Source organism: Antechinus flavipes, chromosome 3 (assembly GCF_016432865.1).
Source record: "Antechinus flavipes isolate AdamAnt ecotype Samford, QLD, Australia chromosome 3, AdamAnt_v2, whole genome shotgun sequence".
In the NCBI taxonomy this organism is placed as follows: domain Eukaryota; kingdom Metazoa; phylum Chordata; class Mammalia; order Dasyuromorphia; family Dasyuridae; genus Antechinus; species Antechinus flavipes.
This window is the reverse complement of record NC_067400.1, coordinates 605,248,229-605,261,835: the sequence shown is the minus strand read 5'-3', so window position 1 is coordinate 605,261,835 and position 13,607 is coordinate 605,248,229. Positions and strand designations below refer to the sequence as shown.

Below are 13,607 nucleotides of genomic sequence, written 5' to 3'. Positions count from 1 at the left end.
GATGCACAGGGCACTGAACCTGACATCAAGAAGACTCCTTTACTTGAGTTCAAATCTGGCCTCTGATACTTACTAGCTGCAGAACCTTGAACAAGTCCCTTAACTTTGCTTGCCTCGGTTTACTCATCTGTAAAATGAGTTAGAGAAGGAAATGGCAAATCACTCCACTATCTTTGCCAAGACAACCACAAATGAGATCAAGAAGAATCAAACACAACTGAACAATACCACAAAACCTTTCCTTATTTCCCAGCTACTAGAACCCCCTACAGAATATTCTCTTGCATTTATTTTGTATACCTATCTATGTCTATATTTGTGTCACTTATATCTCCTCTAATAAAATGTAAGCCCTTTGAGGGCAGGGAAGGTTTCATTTCTGTCTCTACATCGTCACTGCCTAGAAAACACTTGGTTAGACAGCAGATCGTTGTTTGTCCTTCATTCTTGAAGGGCACCGATGACAGTGACGCGATACTGCTGTCATATTATTTATTTGAAAAAATTTGAATTATCTTTTTTCAAAAAGCTGGGCCTATTTACTTTTTTCTTCTGCGAAGTTTGCATTCATGATTTCTTGACATAGAGCTCTGGAAAAAAAAACACGCTTTAGAAAAGCCCATTGGGTTTCAAATGGAGCTTGACTAAGCCTTTAAACTCAAATCACTCTGGTTTTCATCGAAGGGCCAATAATAGCTCCCAAGCCAAACCTCCAGGGTGGCAGGTACTTAATAAATGCTTGATGATTAATTGATTAAAATAAAGTCATCACATGCAATGTCTTCTAACTCGTTCTGAAGCGAGCTCAGTTATCCTTTTCACGTCCAACTTTCCCCATCGCAGTTTCAATATATCGAGGTTGGAGTAAGACATCGAACTGGGGGGAGTTCTGCAGAAGCTACACACCACACTCGAAGGCCAGGAGCTGACAAAGAGCCTATGATTAAATACTTTACCCAAATTTTACACTAAAGTGCTGTGAACATCCTGTAATAGAATAAGAAGCAATTCAGACGTCTCTAGCACAAAGGGAGAGCCAACAAGTTTTGCACGATTTTCCAGGCTGCCGAGGCCCATAAGCCCTTAATCCTCAATACGTAGAAGGGATAACTGCGTTCACAATATATAGACATTAGTCCTTGAGTAAAGTGCCTTGTCTTTACATTTTTTTCACATCTTAACCAACCAAATTGCATTTTCCAACATGGTTCTCTCCATCTCGTCATATTCCTCTTTCCAACAAAGTCCCTGAATGCCAATTATAGGAACCAAAGCTATGATCTCTTTATTATATTTAACTTCCAGAAGGAAAATCTTCTCTACGAATGCAGAATCTGTCATTTATACTCTTCAAAGGGTGGCCAAGAATGTGAAAATGGGAAGTGACATGTCCAGCGTCACACAGACAGCACATGCCGGGGGTGGTCCTCGAGTCCGGCTCTTCCCGGCTCCGAGGTCAACTCTATCCACCTTGTCATGCTGCCTTTCAACAAGTGAATGGGTGTTCATGCATATATGTATATATCTGGATAGATGGATGGCTATGTGTGATATATACATAGGTACACGTGTGTGCACTGCATATATGTATTATAAACTATATATAGTATAAAACTACATATATATTATGTAATATATATACCTACATATACCATGTATAGCATAAAACTATATATACATTGTGTATAACATGAAACTATGGTTATACTATGTATAGCATAAAACTATATATCTATACATATACTGTACTATAGTATAAAACTATATATACAATATATGATATGAAGTATATATATATATATATACATATATATATACTGTGTATATCATAAAACTATAATTTTGCTATGTATTATATAAAACTACATATACTATGTATGGTATAAAACTATAGTTATACTATGTATAATATATACTATATATAGTTATGTTGTATATATAATATGTATAGTATAAAACTATATATCTACACTATATAAAACTATAATTATACTATGTATAATATAAAACTAGATATATGTATCATATATGCTATGTAAAATATAAAACTATATATATGTATATACACATATATACCAGGTATAATATAAAACTTTGTATACAATGAATAATATAAAGTGATAATATATATACTATGTATAGTATAAAACTATATGTATTATGTATATTATATATAGTATAAAACTCTATATATACCATGTATAGAATAAAATGATATACATGTAAAATGTATGTGTGTAAGTTATATGTGTGTGTGTATATAGATATAGATATAGATATAGATATCTATGCACACACAAAAATAAACACAAACTTTTATTTACTCCCCTAGCCCTGGGAAATAGCAGTAAGTTGCATAATTAAGATATCAGTGAAATTACAAGTCTAGATCAAAATCAAAATATTAACATTAATAACCCATTTTTGTTTCCCTCTGAGAAAAACAACTGGGATTGATAATTATGCGTAATAATGATGCTAACTTACATGAGAAGCAGAATAGAATGGTCTGACAGATGAGGAAACTGAAGCATCAGAGAGAAGCTAACTTGTCCGGGGTCACACAGCCAGTAAGGGTCAGCCAGAACTCAGGCATTCCCGTCTCCAGCCCCAACTCTCCAGGCACTACACCAGCCCAGGCTCGGCAGACCTCGGGTCCACGCCCCGCTTCTGACCCAGTCTGGCTGTGCTGGCCTGCTCTGAGGCTCAGGCAAATCCCTAAGACTCCAAGTTTCACAACAGCGATTGATCAACATTGGTAGAGGGGCTTTTCTTACCGGGAGTCCCCCACACCAATGAAATTACAAGTTTACTTTCCTTTGGGAAGAGCAGCCGGATTTGTTGGCTACCTTCCTGTCCTCTGCTGACTGTCCCTACTGACACTGTCTAGAGCTTATTTGTGCATAGTTGTTTGAAGATTGTCTCCCCTTAGACTGGGAGTTCCCAGAAACCACTGTCCTTCGCCTTTCTTATATTCCCCAATTCTTTTTTTTTTTTTTGCTAAGGCAAAAATGACTTGCCCAGGGTCACACAGCTAGGAAGTGTCAGATTTTAACTTGAGTCGTTCTGACTTCAGGGCTGGTGCTTTATCCACTGCACCACCAAGCTGCCCCATGTCCCCCAATTATTAACACAGTGCTTGGCACACAGTAGGTGCTCAATAAATGTTCACTGAATTGAATTCAAGCACTTTCCTTTGAATCTTGTGTGGCAGGTGATGCAGTCCCGGGCAGCGCACCCCCACCACGAGAGGAGCAGGAAGGCTCCCGGCTGTCCTACCTTCACAGGACTTGTGGTCAGCTGCCAGTCGATATCCAGCATGGCACTCACAGTGGGCCACCCCTCGGCGGGCCTGGCATTTGTGCATGCAGCCTCCGTTCCTGTCTGCGCATGGATTCCGTGCTAGATGCCAAGGAGAGAGAAGATTAGAATTGTCATTGTCCTGATGATGGGGAGCAGAAGGGCACGAGACAGATGGGGCAGAGCCCCGGGTAACAGGAGAAAGAATGCCAGGTAAGAAAAAGCTTTTATCCAGTATGAGGGAGGCCAGGCAGCAACTGGCATAAAGATCTGGGGGTTTCAGTAGACCACAAGCCCAACAAATGCCCACAGTTTTAAGAGAGGCAGAGCATTAGAGATAGGGGGAGGGGGGGATGGTCCTTCCGTTTTCTGCCCTGGTCAGACAATTTCTGGAGTACCGGGTTCAATTCTAGGCTTCCCAGTACAAAGGACAAACTGCAGGCATTCATGGAAAGAGCCCCGAGCTTGGAATTGTAGGATCTGGGATCAAGATTTGCCTCTGATGGTTTTCTGTGTGACCTGAGCAAATTATTAACCCTCCCTCAGCCTTCACTTACTCTTCAATAAAATGCAAATAGTGTAGGTGCCTCTAAGGTTTCTCCCTGAGATTCTACGTCCAAAAGATGATGGCGTGGGAACCAGGCCCTAAAAAGCTCAAATCACGGGACTGGAGAGGTCTGGCCTTGGTCAGGAGAACGTGCATGATACCTGGGCAAGACACTGGACTTGTCCTGCTCGGCCCCAGAAAACACAATGGTGAGTGATGAGCAAAAATTACACGCAGGCAAAATCCACGCCCACGTTGGAAAAACTCCTGGTATGAATACAGAGAGGACTGGCGAGACTTACATGAACTGATGCTGAGTGAAATGAGCAGAACCAGGAGATCATTATATACCTCAACAATGATACTGTTTGAGGATGCATTCTGATTGAAGTGGATCTCTTTAATAAAGAGAGCCTTAATTGATCAAAGATGGACAGAAGCAGCTACACCCAGAGAAAGAACACTGGAAATGAATATAAACTGCTTGCATTTTTGTTTTTCTTCCCGGGTTATTTTTACCTTCTGAATCCAATTCTCCCTGTGCAACAAGAAAACTGTTTGGCTCTGCACACATATATTCTATCTAGGATATACTATAACCTTTTAACATGTAAAGGACTGCTTGCCATCTGGGGAGGAGGTAGAAGGAGGAAGAGGAAAAATCGGAACAGAAGTGAGTGCAAGGGATGATGCTGTAAAAAATTACCCTGGCATGGGTTCTAGCAATAAAAAGTTATTAAAAAAAAAAAAAAAAGGAAAAGCTCCTGGTGAGTAGGAGCATCCAAACACTGAATGGTGGACCTCAGGAGGGCCGACGCTGGTCAGCCCCGAAGTCTTCAAGCAGACATAAATGACCCTCAGGTTTTGTTCAACCTGCTGCACTGGATGATCTCTGAAATCGCTTCCAATTGGAAGCTTCTGTGAGTCAGCCTTTCCATCTCTATTAGAGAGATCACTACGTCAGCCCCCTTCCCTTCCTGATGGGGACGGAGAAAGGACATCTACAGCATCTCACTCTCCCCACCGCTCTGGGAAATGAATATGGCCGAGAAGGAAATGCCAGAGAGAGGGGGGGGAGTCAGGAGTTCCTCATGTGGTTCTCACCTAGGGCTGCCTGCCTTGCTAATATTCTCAAAGGGACCCTTGCCGAACATATATTATCCGGAGTCTGGTTTCCTGGCTAATCCCCCAGAGCGGCTGGACACAGTATGCCTTTAGTGGAAAAACAATATGAAGAGCTGACGGAAACATTTCCAGCAGAAACCTGGCACTTTCATCCCCAAACACTAGTCAAGGGAGACGGGAGGCCCATCTCTTTGGGGGCTCCTGAGTTTTTCATTTCTCCAAGGCATGCCAGGTGCTGACCGATTCCTGAATTCGGCCCGACCAGCGGCAAGCAACAGCCCCCTGTTCTCCCCACTTAGTGGTGTTTGGTTGTTACATGTCCCCATTTTCTCTTCCCCCAAGCCAACAAAGCTGAAGTCACCCTGTGTCTCTGGGAAACTCTGTCCCTAAGGCCTTAATGTTCTACCCCTCGGGGAGGAATCTGACTAGAAGTGAAGGAGAGGCCAAGGAGGGCTTCCCAGCACCTACAGCTTCCTCTCACTTCTTTTTGGTTGGATCAATGGGGCTTAGATTTGTACCTTTCCAAAGAAGCAGCCCCTAGGACTTTGGGGGGAAAGGTTGACCCCAGCTCCAAAATCAAGATGGTGGGATGAGAAGAGAGCAGGAATCCCCAGAGTATAACTGATTCTTCATAATTTTAGAAGAGAGAAGAGAGGGAGGAAGGAAGGAAATAAAAAAGAAGGAAGGGAGGGAGGAAGAGTGAGATGGAGGAAAGAAAGGAAGAAAGGGAAGGAGGAAAGAAGGAAAGAAACCATAAATAATGAAACCAATCCTGGAAAGCTGTCTCTCTCCAGAAATATAAGGAACTTAGAGGGGAAATTAGACAGCTTTGATGAATACCCCCCAACTCAAGGGGATCACAGAGTCTTATGGTCTGAAAGGGCTTCATCGAGTTGAATTTATATATGTTGATACATATATTGATCATTGGTCTGAGTAGTGCAGAATTTATACATTTATACAATTTATGCATTGGTAGTAACAGAGAGAAATTAAGAGACAAAATGCAACTTCTCAGTAGGAAGTGGTTAAAGAATAGTCTCACCTGAACCCATGAGGAATGGGAAAAAGTGATTTTAGATCTCTTCTCCCTCGCTCTTTGAAGTCTAGTGTTGCACACTTGAGAATTACAATATTTCAGAGCCACAAGTCCAGTTGAGTCAACAAGCATTAAGTACCTACTATGTGCCGGACACTGTGCTAAGGTCAGTGATGACTTCAGAAGCCATTTAGCCCAATCCACAGAATCCCTTCCATGGTAATCTTTGCCAAATGGCCACCTAGCATCAGTTTGAAAAAATCCAGTGATAGGGAACTAACTGATCACCTTGAAAGGGAATTTATTCCATTTCTAGACAGTTTCAAACTGTCCCAGGCCCCAAACACTTGAAGAGTTTCACAGGGGGAAAGGGAGAGACTGTTCTGGCTTGGTCCTAGAAAGGAAAATTAAAGAGCATTGGGTGGAAATTAAAAAGATTTACAAATTCCAAGTCAATGTAAATGAAAACTTCCTGACTCTTTAAGAGTGTGACGTATTATCTTGGGAGTTAGTGATCCCTCAATAAAGGGGTCTCAGAGCAAAGGCTGGATCTCCATTTGTCAGGTATAGAGGGCTTGATTTCCCCCCCAATCACTTAGCTTTAGTATGCCTCAGTTTCCTCATTGGTTAAAATGAGGAGGTTGAACTAGACAGCTCTTGAACTAAGAGGCTGTGATTCTGTAACTTGGAGGCAGCTAATAGGGGCAGTGTATAGAGCAGTGGATCTAAAGTCAGGAGTTCATTCAAATGCAGCCTTAGGCACTTACATTATGTGACCCAGAGAGACAAAACTCTGTTTGCCACAGTTTTCAATAAAACCTGGCTTTCGGGGTTGTTGTAAAGATCAAATGAAACCATATTTGTAAAAAATGCTTAGCACAGGACTTGACACACACTAGGTGCTTCATAAATATTTATTCTTTCCCTTCCCTCCCCCTGTAATTCCAGACTCTAAGGACAATAACAGAACAAAACAAAAAACTACAACTTAATAAGTCATTTTTTCCAACCATCTCCACCCAACTTCTCAGGTAAGATGATTCTTAAATCACTTCCACAGGGAAAAATCTAACCCATTTTCTGGTTTTTCCCCATCCTTTTTCTGTTTCACGCATTCCAGCATCCCAAATTCTTCATTATTTGGACATTTTTTCCTAAACTTAGCCTAAATTCCACATGCTACTGCTTAAGCGTATGAAGTTATGTTTTTCCTGGCTGTGTCTATTTTTGGATTTGAGAAACCATAAAGGAAAGGGGGAGAGTGTGAACTTTGGGGGCCTTGAACTTTTGGGGGTGAAGAGATAGGCGGACAGACTTTATGCCATCTACCTGAAGCTGGAAATGGGGCTGAGACTGGTGTTGATGTTGTGTGGCCGGACACAGTCACATTGGCATCCACTATTGCTGATGGAGCAGGAGTAGATGACTGGGATGACATGGGACTGAGCCTGGGGTCATTGACTATCATGCAGGGTCACACAAAAAGTCAAAGGCAGAACTGAAGCTAGTACCCAAAACCTTTCCAGGGCATTTCCCAAGAGTCAACTGCATTAAAGACCCTTGCCCTTGAGAGGCTTCCAAGAATAGTTAAATTATAAATTAGATTTCTTCCTTCCTTCTTCCTTCCTTCCTTTCTTTCTCTTTCTTCCTTTCTCTTTATTTCGTTCTCTTTCCTATCTTCTTTCCCTTTCTTCCTTTCCTCCATCCCTCCCTTCCTTCTTTCCTCTCTTTCTCTCTCCTTTCCTTGTTACTGTCCTTCCTCTTTTCCCCTTTCCTTCTTTCTTCCTTGCTCCATTTCTTCCTTTCTTCCATCCCCTTCTACCCTCCCCTCCTTCAAAATTAATTGACTTGCCCAGGATCACATAGCTAATAAGTGTTGGAGGCTAGATTTGAATTTAGGCCTCCCTGACTCCAGCTCCAGTGTTTTATCCACTGTGTTACCTAGCTGCCTCATAAATTATATTTCTACAGTACTTTATATTTTTTTTAAAAGAGGCATAATGAATAGAGAGCTGGCCTCAGAACCTGGAAGAACTGAGTTCAGGTCCTCCCTCACTTAATTTCTCTGAATCTCAATTTCCTCATCTATAAAATGGGGATAATAATAATCCATGTAGGCTCTGTCTCACAGAATTGTCAAAAAGCCCAAATATTTGTAAAGGTTTTTCAAAATAAATTTTAAGTAGCTGTAGAAAATGCATTATTACTATCTCTTATAATATTATCCACAAAATGTATTCCTCACAGTCATCCTAAGATGAAGCTAATAATGTTATTTCTCCCCTTTTAGTGATGAGGAGGTTCAGAGAGGTTCAATGATTCGTCCACTAGCTGCAGTGAAACCTTTCCTGACTGTCCCGGTTGGCAGTGGTTCCTTTTCCTCCTGGAGTCTCCTGGTACTTCTAGTCAGGACCACGCAATTCAGCCCTGAATTAGAACCAGAGAATCATAGAATTATCCATGTGGGAACTAGTTTTACAGCTGCTTCCCATGGAAGTCTTATCTCCTCCATATTACACCTTAGGAGCTCTGAATCACCTCAGAGGCCATCTGGTCCCACATGTACTGAACATGAATCCTCTCCATGCCCAACAAGGGATCAAATGGCCTCAGCTTATGCATCTCTAATGTAAAGATTCCTACATTGAGATGACTCTTAAATTTTTCCTCATATCAAGCCAAAATCTGCCCCCTTTTTGCATCTTCTACACATCCTGGGATCAATCCAAACAAATTTTCTACCTTGATAACTCACCAAAGAGAGTAAGCATTCTGACCATCAAACCTTCTCTTCTACAGATGAATCGTGGTCAGTTCCTTCCATCAATCCTCACATAGCATGAAGGCCCTTCATCGTCCTGCATGTTCTCTGAACACTCTCCAGCTTATCAGTGTCTTTTCTAAACTGGAGTAACCAAAATTAACCCAGTATTCTGCATGGGGAATGACCATGACAGAAGAGATGATTAATCACTTCCTTAGGCTTGGACCTTCCGCCTCTCTCCACAGAGCCTAAAGGAACTCAGCTTATATGCTACTAAATTAAAAAAAAAACCCAAATCCCTATTTTCTTTGCACAAATTGTTGTTTAGGCATATCTCTGTACTTTATGATGGATGCTTAATAATTCAATATTTTATCAAACCAGAACACAATATATATCAAGTTTTTTTATATGTAACAATAATTAAGTACTGTGAGAAATCTCAAACTCAACACATCCAAAACAGAAGTCATTGTCTCCCTCTAAAAACACCAATGTGCACACTGGGGTGGTCTGCTACAGCAGGGAATAGTCACTACTCTTTCTTAGGAGTGGGAGACAGCCAGTTCTCCATCGTTTTTGCTCAATCATTCCAAATTGCTCCCAAACTAGCTCTCAAAGATAGACCCCATGGTTACATTCAAAAGGATGCCAGGAGTAAGCCTGTAGAGAGGAAACACACTTCCCATACTCACACACCACTCTAGGTCTTGAGCTCTCATCCAAGGTGTTTCCTTTCTATAATACCAGTCACATACAAAGTGACTCCCCATACAGATAGGCTATCTATGCAACCAGCCACTCAAAATCATAATTTTCAAATCTTAAATAGAGACATTTCCTTAACAATAAAGCGAAAGAAACAATAATATTATGGCTAATAATATATTAAAGGAAATTCATAAATAATAAAATACAGCAAAATATGCATATAAAGCCAGATCACATTATTCCATCAATGCACCTTTATCTGTAATGAAGAACAGATGCATCCAATGGCAAGGAAACACAAAAATAAGGGAGATCCCTGTGCTCTTCTCTTTTATTCTCTCCTCCTCTCCCTTTCTCTCTTCTCCTCCCCTCCCCCTCAGCCTTTACTAGCTCCTTCAGTTTGCTATTAATGGGTGTTTAAATGACAGTGTTAGCGCTTAATGGGAAGAACAGTTTTCTTTAAGCCAGACAACTGCAAAATTCATCAAACTGACCACCAGTGGGCAGTGCCATCAGTCACCCACCCAGATGCTGGGCTGCACAATCAGAACTCAGCTTACAGTAAGTAAAATAGCAGAGCCTACTACTCACAGGCTGCACAAAGTGCTCTTTCTGCTTTCTCATTCCATGCCAGAGGTGGCAGCAGAGAGCAACAGGTCCTTAGGCATCCTTTTACCTTTTCCCATCTCTAGGGGGTCCTAAAAAGCAACAGGTTCACTAGAGCTCTTGGTCAATGAAATCCAGTCCTTCTCTAACCAATCAGGACTTACTCAGATGACATCTATCAACTAATTTCTTCTAAATCAATACCAACTTTTCAGCTTCCCCTCCCCCCAATTATTTCCCCCATTCGTCATCTCAATTTCCTCTGCTGTTCTCCTCCCTACAAAGACTTAATTAAACAAGAGCCTTCTAATTTTTGGTGACTTGCCATTTACTTAAAAAGTGACCACTGGCCTAATACCCCTCCCTTAAAAGGACAGTCCTATTAAAATGATAACCATCTCCAAATATTTATGATCTCACATTAGTCATAAAATGCAGATATGCAAAGTAGATGAGATGCCCATCATGCTTTGCAGCTCTGACATCTTCAACAAGGTCTTCAATCCCTTTGGTGCCGTTGAGACGACTGTATTTCTCAACAGTCAAATTTCCCTAGTTTTTAATAAATGAAAGATCTCTTTCTGCCTCTTTGTAACATTAGATTATTCCCCCACAAGAGAGTCATCACTCCACATTGTTGACAGAGATGAAAGTCCTCACATCTACACCACACATCATTCCCAGTCGGAAATGTCCAAATTCTGTCTGAAAGCCGTGCTTCTTCATACACACGCATTAGCGGTGTATACAGAAACACTCATTTTTCTACTCTTACTAGGCATGGAGATAGTCATAAATGACACCGGCCACATTTCATCCCTTGACAAAGAATAGAAATCTCCAGTACACAAACACATTTTTCCTGCCCTTTAAAAAACCATCATTAACCATCTCTTGTGAAAACAGCCTTAAAATGGAGAGTACCTAACACACTCAAACCTTCTCTTCTGACTTCCCTTAATAGGTGGAGAGCACCCTATCCTCCCCATCACACAGGCTAATGGATGAGCCATCATCCTTGACTCTTCACTGGTACCCACCTCATCCATCTCATATATGTCACCTGCCACCCTGGTGCAAGCCTTTATCACTTCACTCATGGACTACTATGATAACCTCATGACAGGTCGTTCTGCCCCAAGTCTCTTCCTTCAATTTGTCTTCTCAGATGCTGAATTGATTTTCCTAACGTGTAGGGATGATCATATCAATCCCTCCTCCCTATAAACTTCAGTGGTTCTCTATGATCTTTACATTCATATATAAACTTCCCTAGCTTTTAAAGCAATTTGTAAACTGGCTCAGATTAAAAAGCCATTTATAATCTGGCTCCTTCCGACTTTTTCAATACTCTTATCATACTCCTTACTGTATACTTGACGATCTGACAACGCAGGTCTTTTATTTTATTTCTGTGTCTTTGTCCTACCTGTACCCTATGCCTGGTAGGCTCTCCCTCCTCCCCTCTGCTTTCTGGTTTTTTCCAAGACAGTTCAAATTCTGCCTTCTATAGGCAACTTTCCCCAAGGACTCCTACTCCTAATGAATTTTATTTATAATTATCTTCAATTCACAATAGAAATCTTGTCCATAGGATTATATGTACCTGCAATCTCATATGTCCAATTTTCTATGTTGTCCCTACCAGGTAAACTCCTTGAGGATAGGGGATGCATTGTGGTTCTCTTGGTATCAGCAGCATATGGCAAGATGATCGGCACACCATAAGTGCTTAATCAATTATCTCAACTGTTGACTATTGACTTTACATTAAGCAAAATGAGTACTGAAATACTCTTATTCCTTATTGAAATAAGGAAAAATGAAGAAGGAGAAAGCATTGATCATGGAGAATTTTGGAAAACATAGAGAAAACAACATTTGAATGGCCTTGAAAGAAGGGAATTCTGAGAAAGGAGTAAGATACTTAAGGTTACAAAGCACTTTTTATTAATTATTTTAAATATGTTTGATTAATTTATATTATCTTACTATAATTTTTATTTTATTATTTATCTATTTTTATTGTTTAAATGATTTTATCTTTATTAATTCATTTGTTTTTGCAAGGCAGTTGGGGTTAAGTGATTTGCCCAGAGTCACACAGATAGTAAGTGTTAAATATCAAAGGTAGGATTTGAAATCAGGTCCTCCTGAAACCAGGGCTGGTACTCTATCCACTGTACCATCTAGCTGCCCCATTCATTTTATTTAGAAGCAGCTATATGATTGGGTCTGGGACCAGGAAGATCTGAATTCAAACTCAGTTCATTCACTTACTAGATGAATGACTTTGGGGGAGTCATTTCATCTCTGTTTGCCTAGGAGGCAGCTAGGCAGCTCAGTGGAAAGAGTGTCGAACCTGGAGTCAGGAAGATGTGAGTTCTAATCCAGCCTTAGACATTTACCAGCTGTGTGTTCCTAGTTAAGTCACTTCATCTCTGCCTGCCTTAATCCATTGGACAAGAAAATGGTAAAGCACTCCAAGAAAAGCCTGTGGACAGTCAGGGGTTACAAAGAGTTAGACGCAACTGAGTATTTCAGTGGTAGGATGCAAACCGTAGCCCAATTTCCACCCTGGTGTGCTACGTCATCTCTCATTTCCATCCTCCACCCGGTGTCTTCAGCAGAAGCTGGAGACGGGTCTCCCAGGGGCTCTGGTTTCAATCCATCTGAGCCACTGTGGTTAGAGAGATGTTCAGTCTGGCACTGGGGACAAAAGCCACAAGAATGTGGAGTCTGTCCTACAAATGGCTCGCTTCCTTCAGACTCCTGCCGTGGGCCCTCGAGAGCCACCCGTAAGCACAAAGCATGGGCTGAATTAGGTGGCTGCAGGATGGTCCTTCAGGGAAAGGGAGTCTGGGAGAGCTCTATTTTGTATTCTCTTTCCAAAGGGGCTCTGGAAGGGGGCAATCTGAATGCTTGCTGAGCTTGGCATCTGGCAGGACCCAGGGAAAGCTGACCTTCCCCTTACTGCTTAGGCTCTCACAAAACTGGGCAGCAGCCGTGTTCTAGGGGCTCTCACATAGGAAAGAGGGTACTTGGGGGGTGTTTTTATTGTTATTAACTTTCCTCAGAGCCTCTCTGGGCAAGAAAGCTGGGTTGTCTGGAAGGCGGGCTCTCCCTTTAATCTATACTTCAAACAAGAATCATGGCAATGAAAGCTGCCCTCCTAAACTTCCCCAGATGGAGTCAGGAAACCATGTGATATAGCGGAAAGAGTATGGACTTTAAGGCAGGTTCAAATCTTGCCTCTACCTTTCTTGCTCGGGACTCAGTTTCCTCATCTGCAAAATGTGGGGCCCTACATGATTATCCGTTTCGTTCCTCTTCTGCTGTCCAGATCCAGTGTCACGGCAGCTCTGCCAACCAGAGGGAGGGTACCAGCTACCCCTGCATTAGCAACGGCCCCCTTCGGAGCCATTAACAGTCTGAGAGGTTTATGAAGAGTCCGTCCGTTTTGTGTGTCATCTCCACATTCCTGGGGGCTCTGTTTATTTGTGTTAACAACACTG

At 41.6% G+C, this 13,607-nt stretch overlaps 1 protein-coding gene across 1 annotated transcript in view; it reads right to left on the bottom strand.

The window, feature by feature from the left end:
- MEGF6 (multiple EGF like domains 6) overlaps positions 1-13,607 on the bottom strand; it is a 388,067-nt gene that overhangs the window by 60,512 nt on the left and 313,948 nt on the right. The window contains exon 7 of the mRNA XM_051988745.1: positions 3,280-3,402. Coding sequence (XP_051844705.1) covers positions 3,280-3,402 — 123 coding nt within the window. The remainder of the gene's footprint in view (positions 1-3,279; positions 3,403-13,607) is intronic.